Source organism: Bidens hawaiensis, unplaced genomic scaffold (assembly GCF_021521415.1).
Source record: "Bidens hawaiensis isolate Kalapana, Puna unplaced genomic scaffold, B.hawaiensis_p1.1 tig00005567_1, whole genome shotgun sequence".
Taxonomy (NCBI): domain Eukaryota; kingdom Viridiplantae; phylum Streptophyta; class Magnoliopsida; order Asterales; family Asteraceae; genus Bidens; species Bidens hawaiensis.
In genome coordinates this window covers 1,523,202-1,538,237 of record NW_027491360.1, presented here as the reverse complement: position 1 = coordinate 1,538,237, position 15,036 = coordinate 1,523,202, and the positions used below count along the sequence as shown (strand labels likewise).

General features: G+C 36.0%; 2 protein-coding genes across 2 annotated transcripts; one reads left to right on the top strand and one right to left on the bottom strand.

Annotated features, from left to right (window-relative positions):
- Positions 1-2,672: 2,672 nt before the first annotated feature.
- LOC143630107 (uncharacterized) lies at positions 2,673-6,289 on the top strand. Its single transcript, XM_077099199.1, has 7 exons — positions 2,673-4,245; positions 4,725-4,815; positions 4,918-5,075; positions 5,158-5,209; positions 5,289-5,368; positions 5,460-5,553; positions 5,639-6,289. The coding sequence occupies exons 1-7, from the start codon at positions 2,686-2,688 to the stop codon at positions 6,253-6,255; spliced, it is 2,652 nt and encodes an 883-aa protein (XP_076955314.1). The 5' UTR covers positions 2,673-2,685; the 3' UTR covers positions 6,256-6,289.
- A 246-nt stretch (positions 6,290-6,535) lies between these two features.
- LOC143630106 (protein IQ-DOMAIN 14-like) lies at positions 6,536-8,149 on the bottom strand. Its single transcript, XM_077099197.1, has 3 exons — positions 7,999-8,149; positions 7,603-7,884; positions 6,536-7,161 (listed from the first exon to the last, which is right to left on the bottom strand). Exons 1-3 carry the CDS (start codon positions 8,074-8,076, stop codon positions 6,562-6,564), a joined length of 960 nt encoding a protein of 319 aa, XP_076955312.1. The 5' UTR covers positions 8,077-8,149; the 3' UTR covers positions 6,536-6,561.
- Between the last annotated feature and the right edge of the window lie 6,887 nt (positions 8,150-15,036).

Sequence of the window (15,036 nt, the reverse complement as noted above, 5' to 3'; positions counted from 1 at the left end):
TTAATTTTAATGCATTTTTATTTAATTATTTAAATAAATTGATTTTTATTTGTTTAGTTTAATTATAAAAATAAAAATAAAAAAAATACCGTGGGCCCAATTTGTAGCCCTTACACCATTAAAGCATTCTCATCTCATCCCCTATAATTATGTGTGTGGAGTTTGCAAATTATATGGTGAGGCTGTGAGTTATTATGAGTGTAAATTATAGGGTGGAGAGAGAAATATAGTGATTTTTTTGTAAATTTGGGAAACATTGTTTGCCCCTATTTATTTTTTAATATTTGTTGGATTGGCTGTGAGTAGAGGAGAGAGAAAACTGTAATGATAAAGGTATAAAAAAATATTATTTTATTGAATAGGAGAGAGAAATATAATGTTTTTAGTGTAATTATAGAGATAAAGATGAGGAATGAGATGAGAATGCTCTTACACCCAAAAAAAATTCTCGCTCCTTGCTGACTGGGTGTCACGTGTCATAATTCGCAATCTATTTATAGCCCCTCCACTACGCATAGCTTAACTCTCTTCACTCACATGCACCAATACCATGCATCATTCTAAAATGCATAATCTATTTATAACAATTCTTATAGTCCTCTTCTTTTGCAAATTCCCCGATGCATTGGGTGTCCATGGGATAAAAAGTCAAATGGATTATAGATAATTTTTAGAGAATTATTTATTGAGTTTCTATAGAATAAGATTTTTACTATATTTATTAATTTATATGGTTTCCTAGGTTGAGTCTAATTAGGAGTCATCTTGAGCAAGTTAAAGTTTGAGTATAAATTGATGGTTAAGGGTATTATAATTTGTGTGCTTTAGTTGATTATAATAATAAAAAAAATCGAACAAGTTGTTCAATCTCGTGTTTGTGTGTTCGATCAAGGGTGATTTCCAACACCAACGTTACCATCGAGTTTTGATTCTAAAGTCTCATACGACATTAACAAATTGATGTATTTGAAGAGTTTAGACGAATTAACGTGAATATGTGATGTAAATACAACTATTTAAAAAAGTAATTATTTTTATATATTTATAATCAAATAGTATTAATTTCTATTAGAGCATTTCCGTCATATTCTCTATCACTAAATCTAAAATTATACTAAAACACACTACATTTTTTCTCTCATTTTCAATTAAATGATACGTGTTTATATCTTTATCATTATCATTTCTTTTTTACTTCACTCACAACCATTTTCAAAATATATTAAAAAACAATAGATTTTCAAATATAGAAAAAAATCACTACGTTTTCTAAGATATAAACACTATTCACTCACAACACCCTAAATCACTCTTTAAATTATAAACACACTCCTCAAATAAAATAGGGGGCTAAATGAGATTGCTTTTAATCCATAGAGAAAATAACTATAACTAAAATTCAATAAATGTTTAGAAGAAATAAGTATTTAATACTATGATATCTTGGTGTGTAATAACTATAATTAATATAGGTATTCAACAAATGTTATATAATCCTAAGTCCTAATGCCTTTATATAAACCAACCACTCCTTTTACTCACATAAACCATGCATCGTAATGCCTAACCTCTTCATCATAATTCTCTAAGTCCTCTTCATCTGCAACCCCTCTGTCGCGTTAGACGGCGTTTAGAAGACAATTCCTGATGCGACCGACCCTACGATGGTTGATATTGGGAAGTTTGTCGTGGATGAACACAACAACAAGACCGGTCAAAAGTTTCAATTGTAGAGATTGTAATCATATGAGAAAGTAAGTCGGTGGGAGGGAGAGGAAGTGGAAAATGTGGTCCAATTACTGCATAAAGTGTACCACATCACTACACAAAACACTTGTAATGCAGAATGTACAACTAACTAAAGCAGAAGTCTCCCACAATTGTAATTATATAAATCTATTAAGATGTTCATTTTTTTTAATATTAGAATGATATATGCACATTATAATTGTTAACGTCCATGATGAAAGTGTTCGATGGGCGGTATTGTTTATCAAATGTTTTTTTATATCTTCAAAGAAGTTACTTTCATGTTGCGTTTTAACAACTTTTGTTGGTTTCTTTTTAAAAAACAAATCTAATATTTTCATATACTAGCTTATTTTATAAGATAAAAGTTAGGATTGTTGCACTTATGTAGGAAGTTGAGCTGAGTTGGTAACTACTTGACATTTCTTAATCAAAAGAAACTACTACACGTGACATTTTTATGACCCGTTACATTGTCCGTCTAGTCTAGCTATACATTTGTTTTCTTTTTCATGATAAAGCCCCCAATCTTCTAGCTGCTTTAGCCCCCCCCTCCTCCCCCGAAAAAAAAAAAAAAGCTTGGGCCGCCCCTGGATCACACCAGCATAAATGACATAACTAATGCATGACCCGAACATTATGAACTTAAAATATATCGTAACTTTGATTTCCTTTACCAAATTTTGTACAAAATTACAACAATATTCCATTTTTAGGCTTATGCTAAGTTTTGCATGTCCTAACGTGACAACTCAAAAGTAATAATCACTTCATGATTCATCAAAATCACACCCTTGATTTCCTCTCTTCCAATCGCCAATTTCCCCCTCAAAAACAAACAAACAAACCTTTATTCATTCCATTTCAAAACACATACATTTTCAGATCTCCTGCATTTTTCATATCATTTTGTGATCACTTGACAAATGCGTAAAAATGGACGGTCGGAGAACCATGATGATGAGCTGGGAGGGCTTAGACGACCTCGATGACGACGAGGATCTCTTCTTCGACGCACAACGCCTCTCCTCAGCCGCCCCCCTTGATCTCGGCTCCTCATCCTCAGATGAGGATTTCGAAGACAGCCGCATGTCCTTCTCCACGGCCTCCGAGTCTTCCATGTTCTCTGAATTCCAAACCGGTGGATTCGACATGTGGATGTCCACCCCGGAGTCCATAACCGACAGACGACGTCGCCTTCTGCATGATATGGGATTAGGAAGCCATGATAATACACCTTCCACACAAATATTGTCAAGAATAACAGATATTCCTCCTCCTGCTCATGCAGACGTCAGTAAGCAGGAGGAGGAAGAGAAAAAGCTGTCACCTGATCCCGTTGTCACAGATTCTGGAACAACAACGGGACCAGGTGACAGGCATCCATCCAAGCTAGTTTATTCTGGCTCGGATGGAATGCTGCTGCGGTCCAGATCAGACGGACATATAAACACGTCTTGGATTGATATGAAACGAAGGAAAGAGGAAATTATCGGTTCGGTGTCGAAACAAAGCCTTACCCGAACGTCCTCTGGGTTCTCGACGCCGTTCGTTGGATTATCGTCCTCTGGGCAACAGCGAAGGCTTTTCGTGGTGAAAGACCAAACAGACGAGGACACTGACGACCCAAACCATGTCGGTAAGGACGAATCCATCCTGTTGATCAAGAATTTCGATAATGGGAAGGAGTTTATGGTTAAAGAGTCGAATACCGACGGGAATTGGAATAAGTTGAGTGATGTTCAAACTGGGAAGGATGTTACAACGGAGGAATTCGAGAAATACGCAGGGCATTCGCCCAAGGTGAAGGAGTTATCGGACAGTGAGCGGAAGCTGAAGCGCGGTAACTCCTCGTTCCATAAAAGCTTCAAGAAGAGTAAGAAGAAAGGGGCTGCATTGTTTAAGAACATGAAGTTAGGATCAATAGGTGGTTCGAAGACCGATAAAGAAAAGGGTCCCACAATCACCAGTTCGCCTTCGGTTAATAGTAGTAGTAGCAGTAGTAATAATAATAATAATCAGGCATCAACGGGTGAGCAAAAACCGTCTTCACAATGGGTGAAAGCTCGAGTTCATGCAAAACCGATTAAGGAATTCACAGCCTTGCATCGGAGTCAAGAGATTAAGGGTCATGAAGGGTCGATTTGGACGATGAAATTTACATTAGACGGTCAATATTTGGCAACTGCAGGTGAGGATAAAGTGATTCATATATGGGAAGTGCAGGAATTTGATGTGAGGGCGATGCATTGTGCAGATGATTCAAGTTCAGCTGGTGGGACCCCGGTTCACCCGATGGCTATGGTGGCTAGTCCTGACTGTAGGCCACCGTTACCCGAGTCAGTGTCCGAGAAGAAGAAGAGAGGGAAGAAAAAGAAAGGGATTCCAGATTATGTTCATGTGCCTGAAACGGTTTTTGGGTTGTCGGAAACGCCATTTTGTACCTTGGATGGTCATCTGGATGATGTCCTTGATCTATCCTGGTCAAAATCTCGGGTCAGTTTTGAAAAAAAATCACAAAAATATGCATTTTGGCATAACAATTTGCGAAAACAAGCACTGACTTTTAGTATTTACAAAATAGTCATATCTAAAACCAACCAATATTAATAAAGAATGCGTAAGCACGACCAGATAAGAAGACTGAAGTTTAGCTGGCACAAAAATATTTGAAAAGACGTGTAAAGGGCTAGTCGGCACTTTACACGTGTTATGCTATTACTAGTTTATTTTATGGATCACATTGTACTTTTCAAAGATTATTAAGTTGTGTTTATTTGGTCTTTTCTAGATTGGTTGGTTTTGGATATGCATATTTTACAAATGCTAAAAGTCAGTGACTATTTTTGCAAAATGTCGCGTCAAAATGTCTATTTTAGTAATTTTCCCATGTTTATTTCTAAGAAGTTTTAAGTTTTCAGTTTCTAGCTTTTTACCCACAATTTAACTCTATGAACTTCACATTATTATTGCAGCTCTTGCTTTCATCTTCAATGGACAAGACAGTAAGACTATGGGATATTGAGACCAAGAACTGTTTAAAGCTGTTTTCTCATACCGATTATGGTATGCGCATACAAAGCCAGTTGAAGCATGTTTTTTAATCTGTTAATGGCAAGATACAATGTTGTTTTTAAGTTTTGACCATGTAACTTGAATGAATGACAGTGACTTGCATTCAGTTCAATCCAGCCGATGATGACTACTTTATGAGCGGTTCACTAGACGCCAAGGTTAGAATATGGAACATACCAGAGCGACGTGTCATGGACTGGATCGATCTGCATGAAATGGTAACCGCTGTTGGCTATTCTAGTGATGGCAAGGTAAGTTTGATCCAAAAACTCGACTACTTGTCTCTAGTTGTAGGTTCAAAATCACTTAATGGTTTTGTTTGTACGCATTAAGGTTTCGGTTGTTGGTTCTCATAAAGGGATCTGCCGGATTTACAACACTGCTGGTACATACCATTCCTATAACTGTAAATACTGTCAAATATATTATCGTATACACGTCTTTTAATTATTTTATATTCTTAGATTTCAAGCTTGAGCTTAAGGATCAACTTGAATTCAAAACTAAAAAGAAGCCACAGCCTAAAAAGATAACCGGTTTTCATGTACTGATGTTTGACTTTTACACTTCTTTATATGATTAGTTCTTTAGATCAACGGTCAAAAGTCAACCTAACAAATCATGTTGACTTGCAGTTTTCTAATTCGAACCCATCTGAAGTACTCGTGACATCAGCTGATTCGCGTGTTAGGATCCTGGACGGAACAAAACTCATCCAGAAATTCAAAGGTACGCATAGTTTGACTTTCAGGCTAAACATTGACTTTAGAAGTCAACGTGTATGTATGCACTAATGACTATTGATATGTCACAGGTTACAAGAACATTAACAGCCAATTCTCAGCTGATTTTAGTCCCGATGGGAAATACATAATAAGCGCTAGTGAAGATTCACAAGTATACATTTGGAGGCACGAAGAAACCAAAGGAAAACACAAACATCTGATCATTAAATCCTACGAACACTTCCCATGTAAAGAAGTTTCTGTTACAGCACCATGGCCCGGAGTCACCAAACTTGAACAACCATTTGTGACAATACATTCCAAAAAACACTCAAAAAAGTCAACTACCACACTGCCGCCACCAGCCGCCGGTGATGATAATAGCAACAGCAAACGATCATCAGCACCGCTGCCACCAGTTCCCAAAAAGAGTAATGCCTCAACCGATGCCCATGATGACGCTGCTGACTCTAGCGTAGGGCCCAGTGAGTCGTTCAGCTCAGCAGCCGGTTCATCGGGCAGGCTTGATGATGTGGCATCACCTTCACCCAGCTTTATGTCATCTCCCGGGTGGGGTGGTGGTAGCCATGGTCCCAAGACCATCCAAGCAACCGCATGGGGGTTCGTGATTGTGACTGGAGGGATAAGTGGTGTGATCACTGTTTTTCAAAATGTCGGTCTGCCATTTAAGGTTGGCCGATTGTAATCAGTTTTATGTTTTTTTTTTGTATTGATTCGTTGTCGGGCCCTTTGTACACCCGGTGCCTGCCTAGTCGTTCTAAAGATTTATTGTAAAGAAAACTTTTTATGTTATGATGTTATGAATATCAGATCAGAGATTGTTAGTTCTATGTGAACATAAGAAAACATATAGATTCATACATAAAGAATCTTTAAGTCAAGATCCACATCTAGAAGACACTTAACAGAATGTTACATATAGAGCATGTAGTATTTAGATATCTGCCAAGTAGGATTGATGTTTCAAAACATATAAAATAATATTCGGAGTTCACAAATGTATGTGCCTGTAAATATTGCTTTTCATACTACCATTAAACGATGATGATGACGACAACATGGGCATACCGGACAACCTTTGTCTCGGGGTACTTAGTGACCGAGCCTTTGCCATGAACGACTCAGTGGTTGCCATGTAAGCAGGAAAGACGGGTGAATTCTGCACCGAAGAGTCGTCTGATCGATCAAGTGATAGGTGATAGTGTCCTGTTGGATTATACAACATTCTCGGTCTAAACGAAGGTGAACTATGTTCCTCTATTTGGTGTTTGTGTCTGAATCTCAGTTTCTTGATTCTGCACATTTGACTTGACCCGACTGAGGTCTCTTGGTCAAACCAGTTGCGGGTTGTTATGACATTTGAATCTTCAATAATATTTTTGTTTCTTGTATCATTCAATGGGTCAAAAAGATCTTGTTTTTGTTTATAGATGTTAGAGAATACTTGATCGAATTTCGGGACGCGTATTCGGTGGATTCTTGATCTGTTGGTGGATTTTAATCTGTTTAAGAATTTTCGCCTCACGCTTTGGCCCCGGATCATGGCTTGCAGCTTCACTACTCCTCGCAGTCCGTTTAACGCTTTCCGTGCCTGTGTTAACCGCATATAAATGGCCATAACATATCAGAAACTATGTTTTGACTTCTAACAAGTGAAGTATACAAGTTTTGACAGCAAAAAGAATATGAAATTTAATAAAAATATTATCAAAACTACTATATATTTTAACTGGTTTAACATATGGAGAATAATGATGTTAGATACTTGACCAAATCTCTATGAAATTCAACTTCAACTCTTGCAAGTTTGACCCAAAAAGTCAAACTATGTCAATTAGTCCTAAAGAAACATTTAAGTACCAGATTTGACCCAAAAAGTCAAAATGGGTAAACTAATACTAAAGAAAGATATAAGTACTAAATTTGACCCAAAAAGTCAAAATGTATCAATTTGTCCTAAAGAAAATAAGTATCAGCTTTGACCCAAAAAGTCAAAAAGGGTCAATTTAGTACTAAAGAAAGATGCAAGTACCAGATGTGCACGGTAAAAAGACTGAATCTTGATGGCTGCTGCGGTTCGGGTCGCCCCTTCAACGTCTACAGGGGACCTTATGAGCCTAGCAAGCTCGGTGGCTGCATTTGCAGCCGCCACAGCTGCTTCGGCTGCAGCTTTCATAGCATTGGCCAGAGCCATTGTGTGTTGTTTATCATTATCCTCCACATTGTTGATCACTTTTTTATTAGGTGTCTCGAGTGCATGATAACGGAGGTTGATCATTAGGATCCCGAAACACCATCTTCTCCTCTTAGCTCCCTGAAAATTTCATGTTTCAGTTATTATTATTTACATGACCCGACCTTGGTAGAAAAATATCCTAGGTCCGTCACTGTTCAGTATAATATTATGTTTTTTAAAATTTAAGCTCACCTTGGCGTCTTTAGATTCGGCCTTGCAAGCAAAAAATCTCTTAAGGAAACCAAACCAACACTTTTTCTTTCCCATCATAACTGAAAAAAGACTGTTTTATGAAACTGAAATAGTTAATGTCTTTAAAACATATACATTGGGAGAGTTTCATTAGAAACACATGAAACATAAAACCAAATGACATCATATCATTAAGAACATGTAAGATGATGTTGGTTACCTATAGCTGCTTCAGTTTCGATGTAGAATAAAAGGCTCGAGTCGAAAGGGTTCGTTTGATTTAGAGTTATGTATGGTCTAGATGAACAGTTAACAGGAAATAGAACTTGGCTTTTGAATGGATGCAGGTAAAGCTTTTATAGGGTCAGGATGTATACAAGTGAGTTAGCCCGGTAACATTCAGATCAAGTACAGGAAGATATTAAATAAAAGGAAATTATGATACTAGTATGTTTTTTTTTTCTCTATATAATTATGCTAGTATTGACATAGCCTAAGCCAAGTAACCAGATAAGTTTTTCTCTCCTGTGACAAAAAAATGCAAGCACATTTTGTATACTTACTTTATTTTGTGTAGTTAGATTTCCTTCTAAAGCATAACATATGTGTTTTATTTTATTATGAAATAAAACAGATATGTGAAATACTTTTGTGTCAAAATTCCATTTTAAGAATTTAGTTGGACCAAGTTTACGGTACAATTTCATATACTTTTAAATTTATAAAATATCATATTTTCTCAAATTATGCTATAAAGGTATTGTATGTGTGTTTTAGATTCTTTTTTATGAGTTTAAAGATTATTAGGGTTCAAGTATCTATGATCCATCTTGGTTAATACTAAATAAATGGTCAAACAGATATTATTTTTTCAATTTTATATACACTTTGTGTGACCTCACATTGGTGTATCAGCATGTGCTACTTGGAGTGTTATCAAGTACCAACTTCTTATAACATGTAATACATCACCTTTTGGTTAAAGAAAGATAAAATACCCTTTTTTCTAATCTATAAGTAATCACCTTTTATTTGTTTGAAAAAAAAGTATAACATCTAGCTTTATGACTTTAACATATTTTAGTTGAGGATATGTAAGATTATCAAATCTGATTTTACCCAAATTGATGTTATATACATTTTAATAGTGTAGCCCTAAGTAATTATATAAGTCTAGCAAATCAAGAGACCAATAGGTTGAGCATAGCAATTTTGAATAGATAGGTTGGTATCTATCAAGTCAAAAGATTAATGTTTCTTATTAAGATGTTTTTAACCATGAACACAGCTTTGGGCGTTTAATGTTACTCATAGATTATCAATAAGTCATTCCAAAATAGTTTGACCAGAACAAGGGAGACACCTATTTGGAATTTTTATTATTTGTTGAGAATCACTACTAGAAAAACATACACATTTGTTGATGATCGTTGGCTGATATGTCCAAATTCAAAAAAGAGAAATAGAAAACTATGAAATGGTCAGCGGCACAAATGAATCGCCGAAAGCACCTACATACTACCCGGAAAAAAATAGCTATAATACTTTATATACCATAGTATGTAGTGGTGTTGATAGCTGAAAGACAAGGGTACATGCACCAATCGGCCGGTGTGCCAATGGCTGAGTGTTACGTGCCTTATGTCTAAGGCTTGATACAAAACTACTTTCGAGCCGGGGGTCTCACCGGAAGTAGCCTCTCTATTCCTATGGGGTAGAGGTAAGGCTGTCTACATCTTACCCTCCTCAGACCCTACTATAGCTTTGCTATTGGTGGGATATACTGAGTACGATGATGATGATGATGATGATGATGATGATGATACCATAGTATGTAGAACATTAACATCAGGTCTTCACAAAAGCATTAATAATATAACTAGACTTTTAAAATTTGTATTATTCATTGAAAATCTACCACTGTAACGATCAGACTTTTAACAAGATTTTTGTCAAGTTTTTCGGTTGTTGTCATGTAAGTGCGACTTTAATATGGAAATCCTTCAAAACTATGAAGCTAAGATCTTAACGAGCATTATTGTATTTAAAAAATACTACTTATTTTACCTACACTATTATAATTATAATATTTGTGGTAACTCAAAGGCATCATGTCCTGCATTGTTTATCACGAAGCATGGCCGCCTAGAAGAATTGTAAATTGCTTCATAAAGCATATCCATCAACCTTCAATGATCAAGTGATCGGTTGGCATACTTTTAGGTAAATTATAAATAAGCACTATTTCAAATCTTAATATGTTAACTTTAGAGATATCTAGCGTAAATAATTTTAAGTTAATACTTTATCAATTTTATTAAGGTATTAACTTATTAATAAAAAAATAATTTAGTAATTTATAAGACTACTTTTAATTTTCGTTTCAACACAAAAAATCATTGATTAGCGTACTAGTCTTATACATATGTTTAGTTCAATGTATTAACTTTATGAACATTTAGTTAAAAACTTTATAGCCGTACGAAAAATAAAATAAATAACTATTTACATTATTCAATAGCCTTTTTTAAACATATTATTTTTACAGAAAATAATTTATATAATGTGTTTGTAATATGTTATTGGCTTCTATATCCGATGGGCTTTTAAAAAACTATTGAAAGACCACTATCTTATAAATTTAGCAGCGTCTTTAACTTTATAATGTTATTAACTAATCAAGCATCAAAATACCAACACTTCACAACATTTATCTTATCTTTTAAGGCTTTCTTTTAATAAATTTATAATTATTTAACTAAAGTTATATACAAATTCAAGCCGGGTATATTGATGTAGTCTAAAATATACATATTATTATATAAATATTTCCTACATTTTAAACTAGATTTTATTTATTATTCTCGTTCATGGTTTATATTTAAAACCGCAGGGTTTCAAAAAAGACAACGAGCTAATATGTAGTATTTTTATTTGGCTTTCGAGATAAAAAAATTAATAGTTGAAACACTTTTACATATTGTTATTATTGTGTGTCTACAACTTTTAACGCCCACTATTCATAATTAAGATGCATACTCACCTTTGTTTTAAATTTTATTACATTAAAAATAATTAAATAAATTGTTTGTTTTGGACAGTAAAGAAACGTCAATATTTGGTGGAATTATAAAAGGCCTACATAGAAAATTCTAGAGGGTTTGTTATGGAAATCGGATGTCGGCTACGAGTAACGAAGTTAGGTTGGTATAATAACTTATATAAAGAAATGATGGCAATAATTGAGGGACACCATATATATTGAGTTTTTAGGAATCCTTAAGGGGGGCACGGCATACTTCACATTATTATTATTATTATTATTATTATTATTATTATTATTGTTATTTGAAGTCAGAAGGAGGTCACGTGAAAATAGATCCCACCGCTGCAAGGGTTCGAAGAAAGAAAGAAAGCCGTTGTTTGAGTGGAGATAGTTTTGGTTCAACACCTACTCAACCAAGCATCATCAATATTCGGTTTGAATTTCTTATTTTAATTATGAACTTAGTAGTTGAACTTAATTATTTTTGTTTCTTTGATTTTATGATGTTAGGCTAAATTTATAAGACCGCCTAGACTTGTGATGAACCTTTGTTGAAGTTTGATTTTATTTGGAGTTTGCATTTCGTTATGGATTTATGAATTAGTAAAAAGTTTAATATTATTTATTCGATGCATATGGGTGCTTGGTTTTATTTGATGAGTTTTATTGTTTCACAGTTTCCTTGGTGATTGTCTGCCATATAATAGGATTCTGTTAGTTCATTTACTGTGTGTTCTTGACTAGTTTGTGATTGATTTATAATAAGATCATAGAAACAATATTATTAATTAAATAAATAAAAGTGCGCTGCTAATCTAAAAAGCTGTAAGGTGATAGATTATTTGATAGGTCGTTGTTGATTAAGATTGCTAGACTTAGTTCTTCGTAAGGAGTCCGTCTAGGTTTGATTTTTCAACTTTGTCTATTGAGTCGAATGAATTTATTAAGCTACCTTTGATTCCGCGCTGTAAGGTAGGTTGTCGTTTAAAGGTACTCGTTCATAATTAATTAGATAACCGTAAGGAAGTCTAATATTAAAATTGGTGATTTTAAGAACTTAATAGAAATCCATAGATGTCTTCTTGAAGGGTCAGGGGTCCTGTTCGGGTTTTCTTTTAAGTGATTATTTTATGATCCTAATTCCATAACAAGCATTTTCCTAATAATTAATAACTGAAACTTTGGGGATTCTAGCCTAGGTGGTTTTTCATCATCATCTAATTTAAATCAATTAAAATTGTCTCTTGTTTATTTTACTTATTTTTCTTAATTAGTTTAATTTTAGTTTTTAAGTAATCCCCCCCCCCCTTAATAATAATAATAATAATTAAATAGTCGTGTCTCGTAGTTGACTCTAATTTGCTAGTTTCGTAATTTAAAGAGTCTCGTGGGTTCGATATCCGGACTTACTTAGCTGTACTAGAGTCGACCGGTTCACTTGCCGGTTAGTAGTTTAAGTTAAGTTTAAGGGTCTAGAGTATTACTTAGTGTCTAGATTAGTATAATTTTAGTTATTTATTTTATAACTACTTTTAGCACATCAAGTTTTTGGCGCCGTTGCCGGGGACTCTTGACGATTGCAATATTAGCTTCTTTTTTTTTTGGACTTATTTGCTACATACATGCTATTTGTTTTATTTTCGTTTGAGTCGTAGGAGTCTAATTTTTAAGTTTTATTTTATTTTATTTTATTTTATTTTCTAGTCTTTTATTAGAGTCTACCCATTTGGTCTGTTGCGTTTTTCAGGTTTATGCCACGTCTTCGTTCGCAAGGACCAACGTTGAAAAACCTGGAATTTTCTTCGTTGAAGACCGAGGCTAGCTCGTCAGCAGAAAAGCAACCGTCAGAAGCTACTTCTACACCAAAATCGTCACCGCACAGTTCACCACCAGAAAGTCCGAGAATTCAACCAAACGTTCAAATGGCCGACGATAGGACAATTGCTGCTCAAGCCTTCGATGGCTTAACCGGAAACCAGTCATGCATCGTTGTCCCCGCGATCGACAACCCAAACTCGTGGCAGATTCCGTCATACGTCATGAACAACATTGTTCAAACTAATCAGTTTCATGGAAACGATGACGAGGATGCGCCAGCTCATATTAACCGACTTTACCGCGTTTTGAAAACTTTTAAATTGCAAGGTGCTACTGAAGATGCAATTTTCTTACATCTTTTTCCTTTTTCACTTAAAGGTAAAGCAGCTATTTGGCTTGACACACAACCACCTGGCACGTTCACCACTTGGGAAGCACTACGTTCTGCGTTTATCAAGAGATACTTCCCACCGGCTAAAGCGGCTGTTCTTCGCGATCAGATTCACTCGTTTCATATGGAGCCGGATGAGCAATATTGTCATGCTTGGGAGCGTTTTCAGAGCTTGTTATCTCGATGCTCACATAATGGTCTCACACCATGGGCTCTCGTGGAGAAATTTTACAATGGGTTGAACTACGAAACCCAAGTTCGGTTCGACACGGCCGCAGGAGGAAGTCTACTGGCTAGGAAGAATGTCGCCGAATGTAACGAGATGTTTGAGAGATTCGCTCAATCGGACCTCGCCAAAGGGCCACGACGCGGGAATACCATTCCCGTTAGCAGTACATCCTCTTCTTCTCGAGGTGTACACCAGGTTAATCTGGATATTACTGTGGCTTCTGCTTTGGACTTATTGACCCGAGAGGTGAAGGAACTTAAGACAAAGGTGGACAAGTGTGAGTTTTGTAGAGGTGGACACAACACTTTGGAGTGCCCGGTGATGAATCAGCAGGTCGATTATGTTGGTGGGCAGAATAGGTTTCCAAATAACAACTTCAACAACAATCAGAATTGGAACACCTACAAGAACTCGAATCAAAATAACTCCAACTGGCGTCCGTCAGGCGCACCACCCGGCTATCAAAATTCTTACAATCAAGGACAAGGTCAGTACAATAATAATAACAATGGTACTAATGTTCAAAATAATGTGCAGGATTCTAATGGGAGCATGGGACGTCTAGAGGAGATGATGAAGCAAATCTTGGATTGAGATCAAATCACACTAAAAAAGTTGTCTGAACACGATATGCTCTTCAAGAATCAACAATCTTCTATTCTCTATATTCAAAGAACCATTGGTGATATTGTTCGTCGTCTCGATGAAAGGCCTCAAGGACAGTTTTCGGGTTCTACTCAGACGAATCCGGCTGCTCAACTGAAAGCAATTACTACTCGTAGCGGAAGGGTTTTGGGTCCCGAGGTTGTTAAAGAAAGGGTTGGAGTTGAAGAAGAGGAAGTGTTTGATGAAGAAATTGAGATGGAGGCTCCGGGTAAGTCACAAATCAAAACACCAATTATTGAGCCACAAGTTGAGAAAAACCCGGTTGTATTTCGGCCACCACCCGATATTAATATTGCCCATGTTCCTTATCCCGCTCGTCTTAAGAATCAAAAATACACGAGGGAATACGGACATTTTCTAGATATGTTCCGACAATTAAAGATTAATTTTCCGTTTGTTGAAGCCCTCCAACACATGCCAAAATATGCAAAATTTTTGAAAGATTTACTTAAGAGAAAAGATCGGTTGGGAGAGGTTTCGTCTATTCCACTTAGCGGGGATTGTTCGGCGGTAGTGTTGAACCGGGTTCCGGAAAAGTTATCGGATCCGGCTGTGTTTACAATCCTTTGCACGTTCGGAAGTGATATGATGAGTCAAGCGTTGGCGGATTTGGGTGCGAGTATTAATCTTATGCCTTATTCATTGTTTGAGAAGTTGGAGTTGGGTGAACTTACACCGACTCGTATGTCGTTGTCGTTGGCGGATCGTTCGGTTAAGTATCCGTGAGGTATTATTGAGAATTTATTAGTGAAAGTTGGCAAGTTTGTATTTCCGGTTGATTTTGTGGTACTTGACATGGAGGCCGACAAGAAGGTTCCCATTATTCTCGGTCGACCGTTTTTTAGAACGGCTAAGGCTCTAATTGATGTGTATGAGGGGCGGATCACA

What these genes read in the sequence shown, in the direction of transcription:
- LOC143630107 (XM_077099199.1), top strand. Translation starts at nt 2,686, where the DNA reads ATGGACGGTCGGAGAACCATGATGATGAGCTGGGAGGGCTTAGACGAC. An exon ending in TATCCTGGTCAAAATCTCGG is followed by an intron (nt 4,246 to 4,724) that starts GTCAGTTTTGAA and finishes TTATTATTGCAG; the next exon opens with CTCTTGCTTTCATCTTCAAT. An exon ending in AAAAGATAACCGGTTTTCAT is followed by an intron (nt 5,369 to 5,459) that starts GTACTGATGTTT and finishes GTTGACTTGCAG; the next exon opens with TTTTCTAATTCGAACCCATC.
- LOC143630106 (XM_077099197.1), bottom strand. Translation starts at nt 8,076, where the DNA reads ATGATGGGAAAGAAAAAGTGTTGGTTTGGTTTCCTTAAGAGATTTTTT. An exon ending in CCGAATCTAAAGACGCCAAG is followed by an intron (nt 7,885 to 7,998) that starts GTGAGCTTAAAT and finishes TGAAATTTTCAG; the next exon opens with GGAGCTAAGAGGAGAAGATG. An exon ending in CTTTTTACCGTGCACATCTG is followed by an intron (nt 7,162 to 7,602) that starts GTACTTGCATCT and finishes CGGTTAACACAG; the next exon opens with GCACGGAAAGCGTTAAACGG.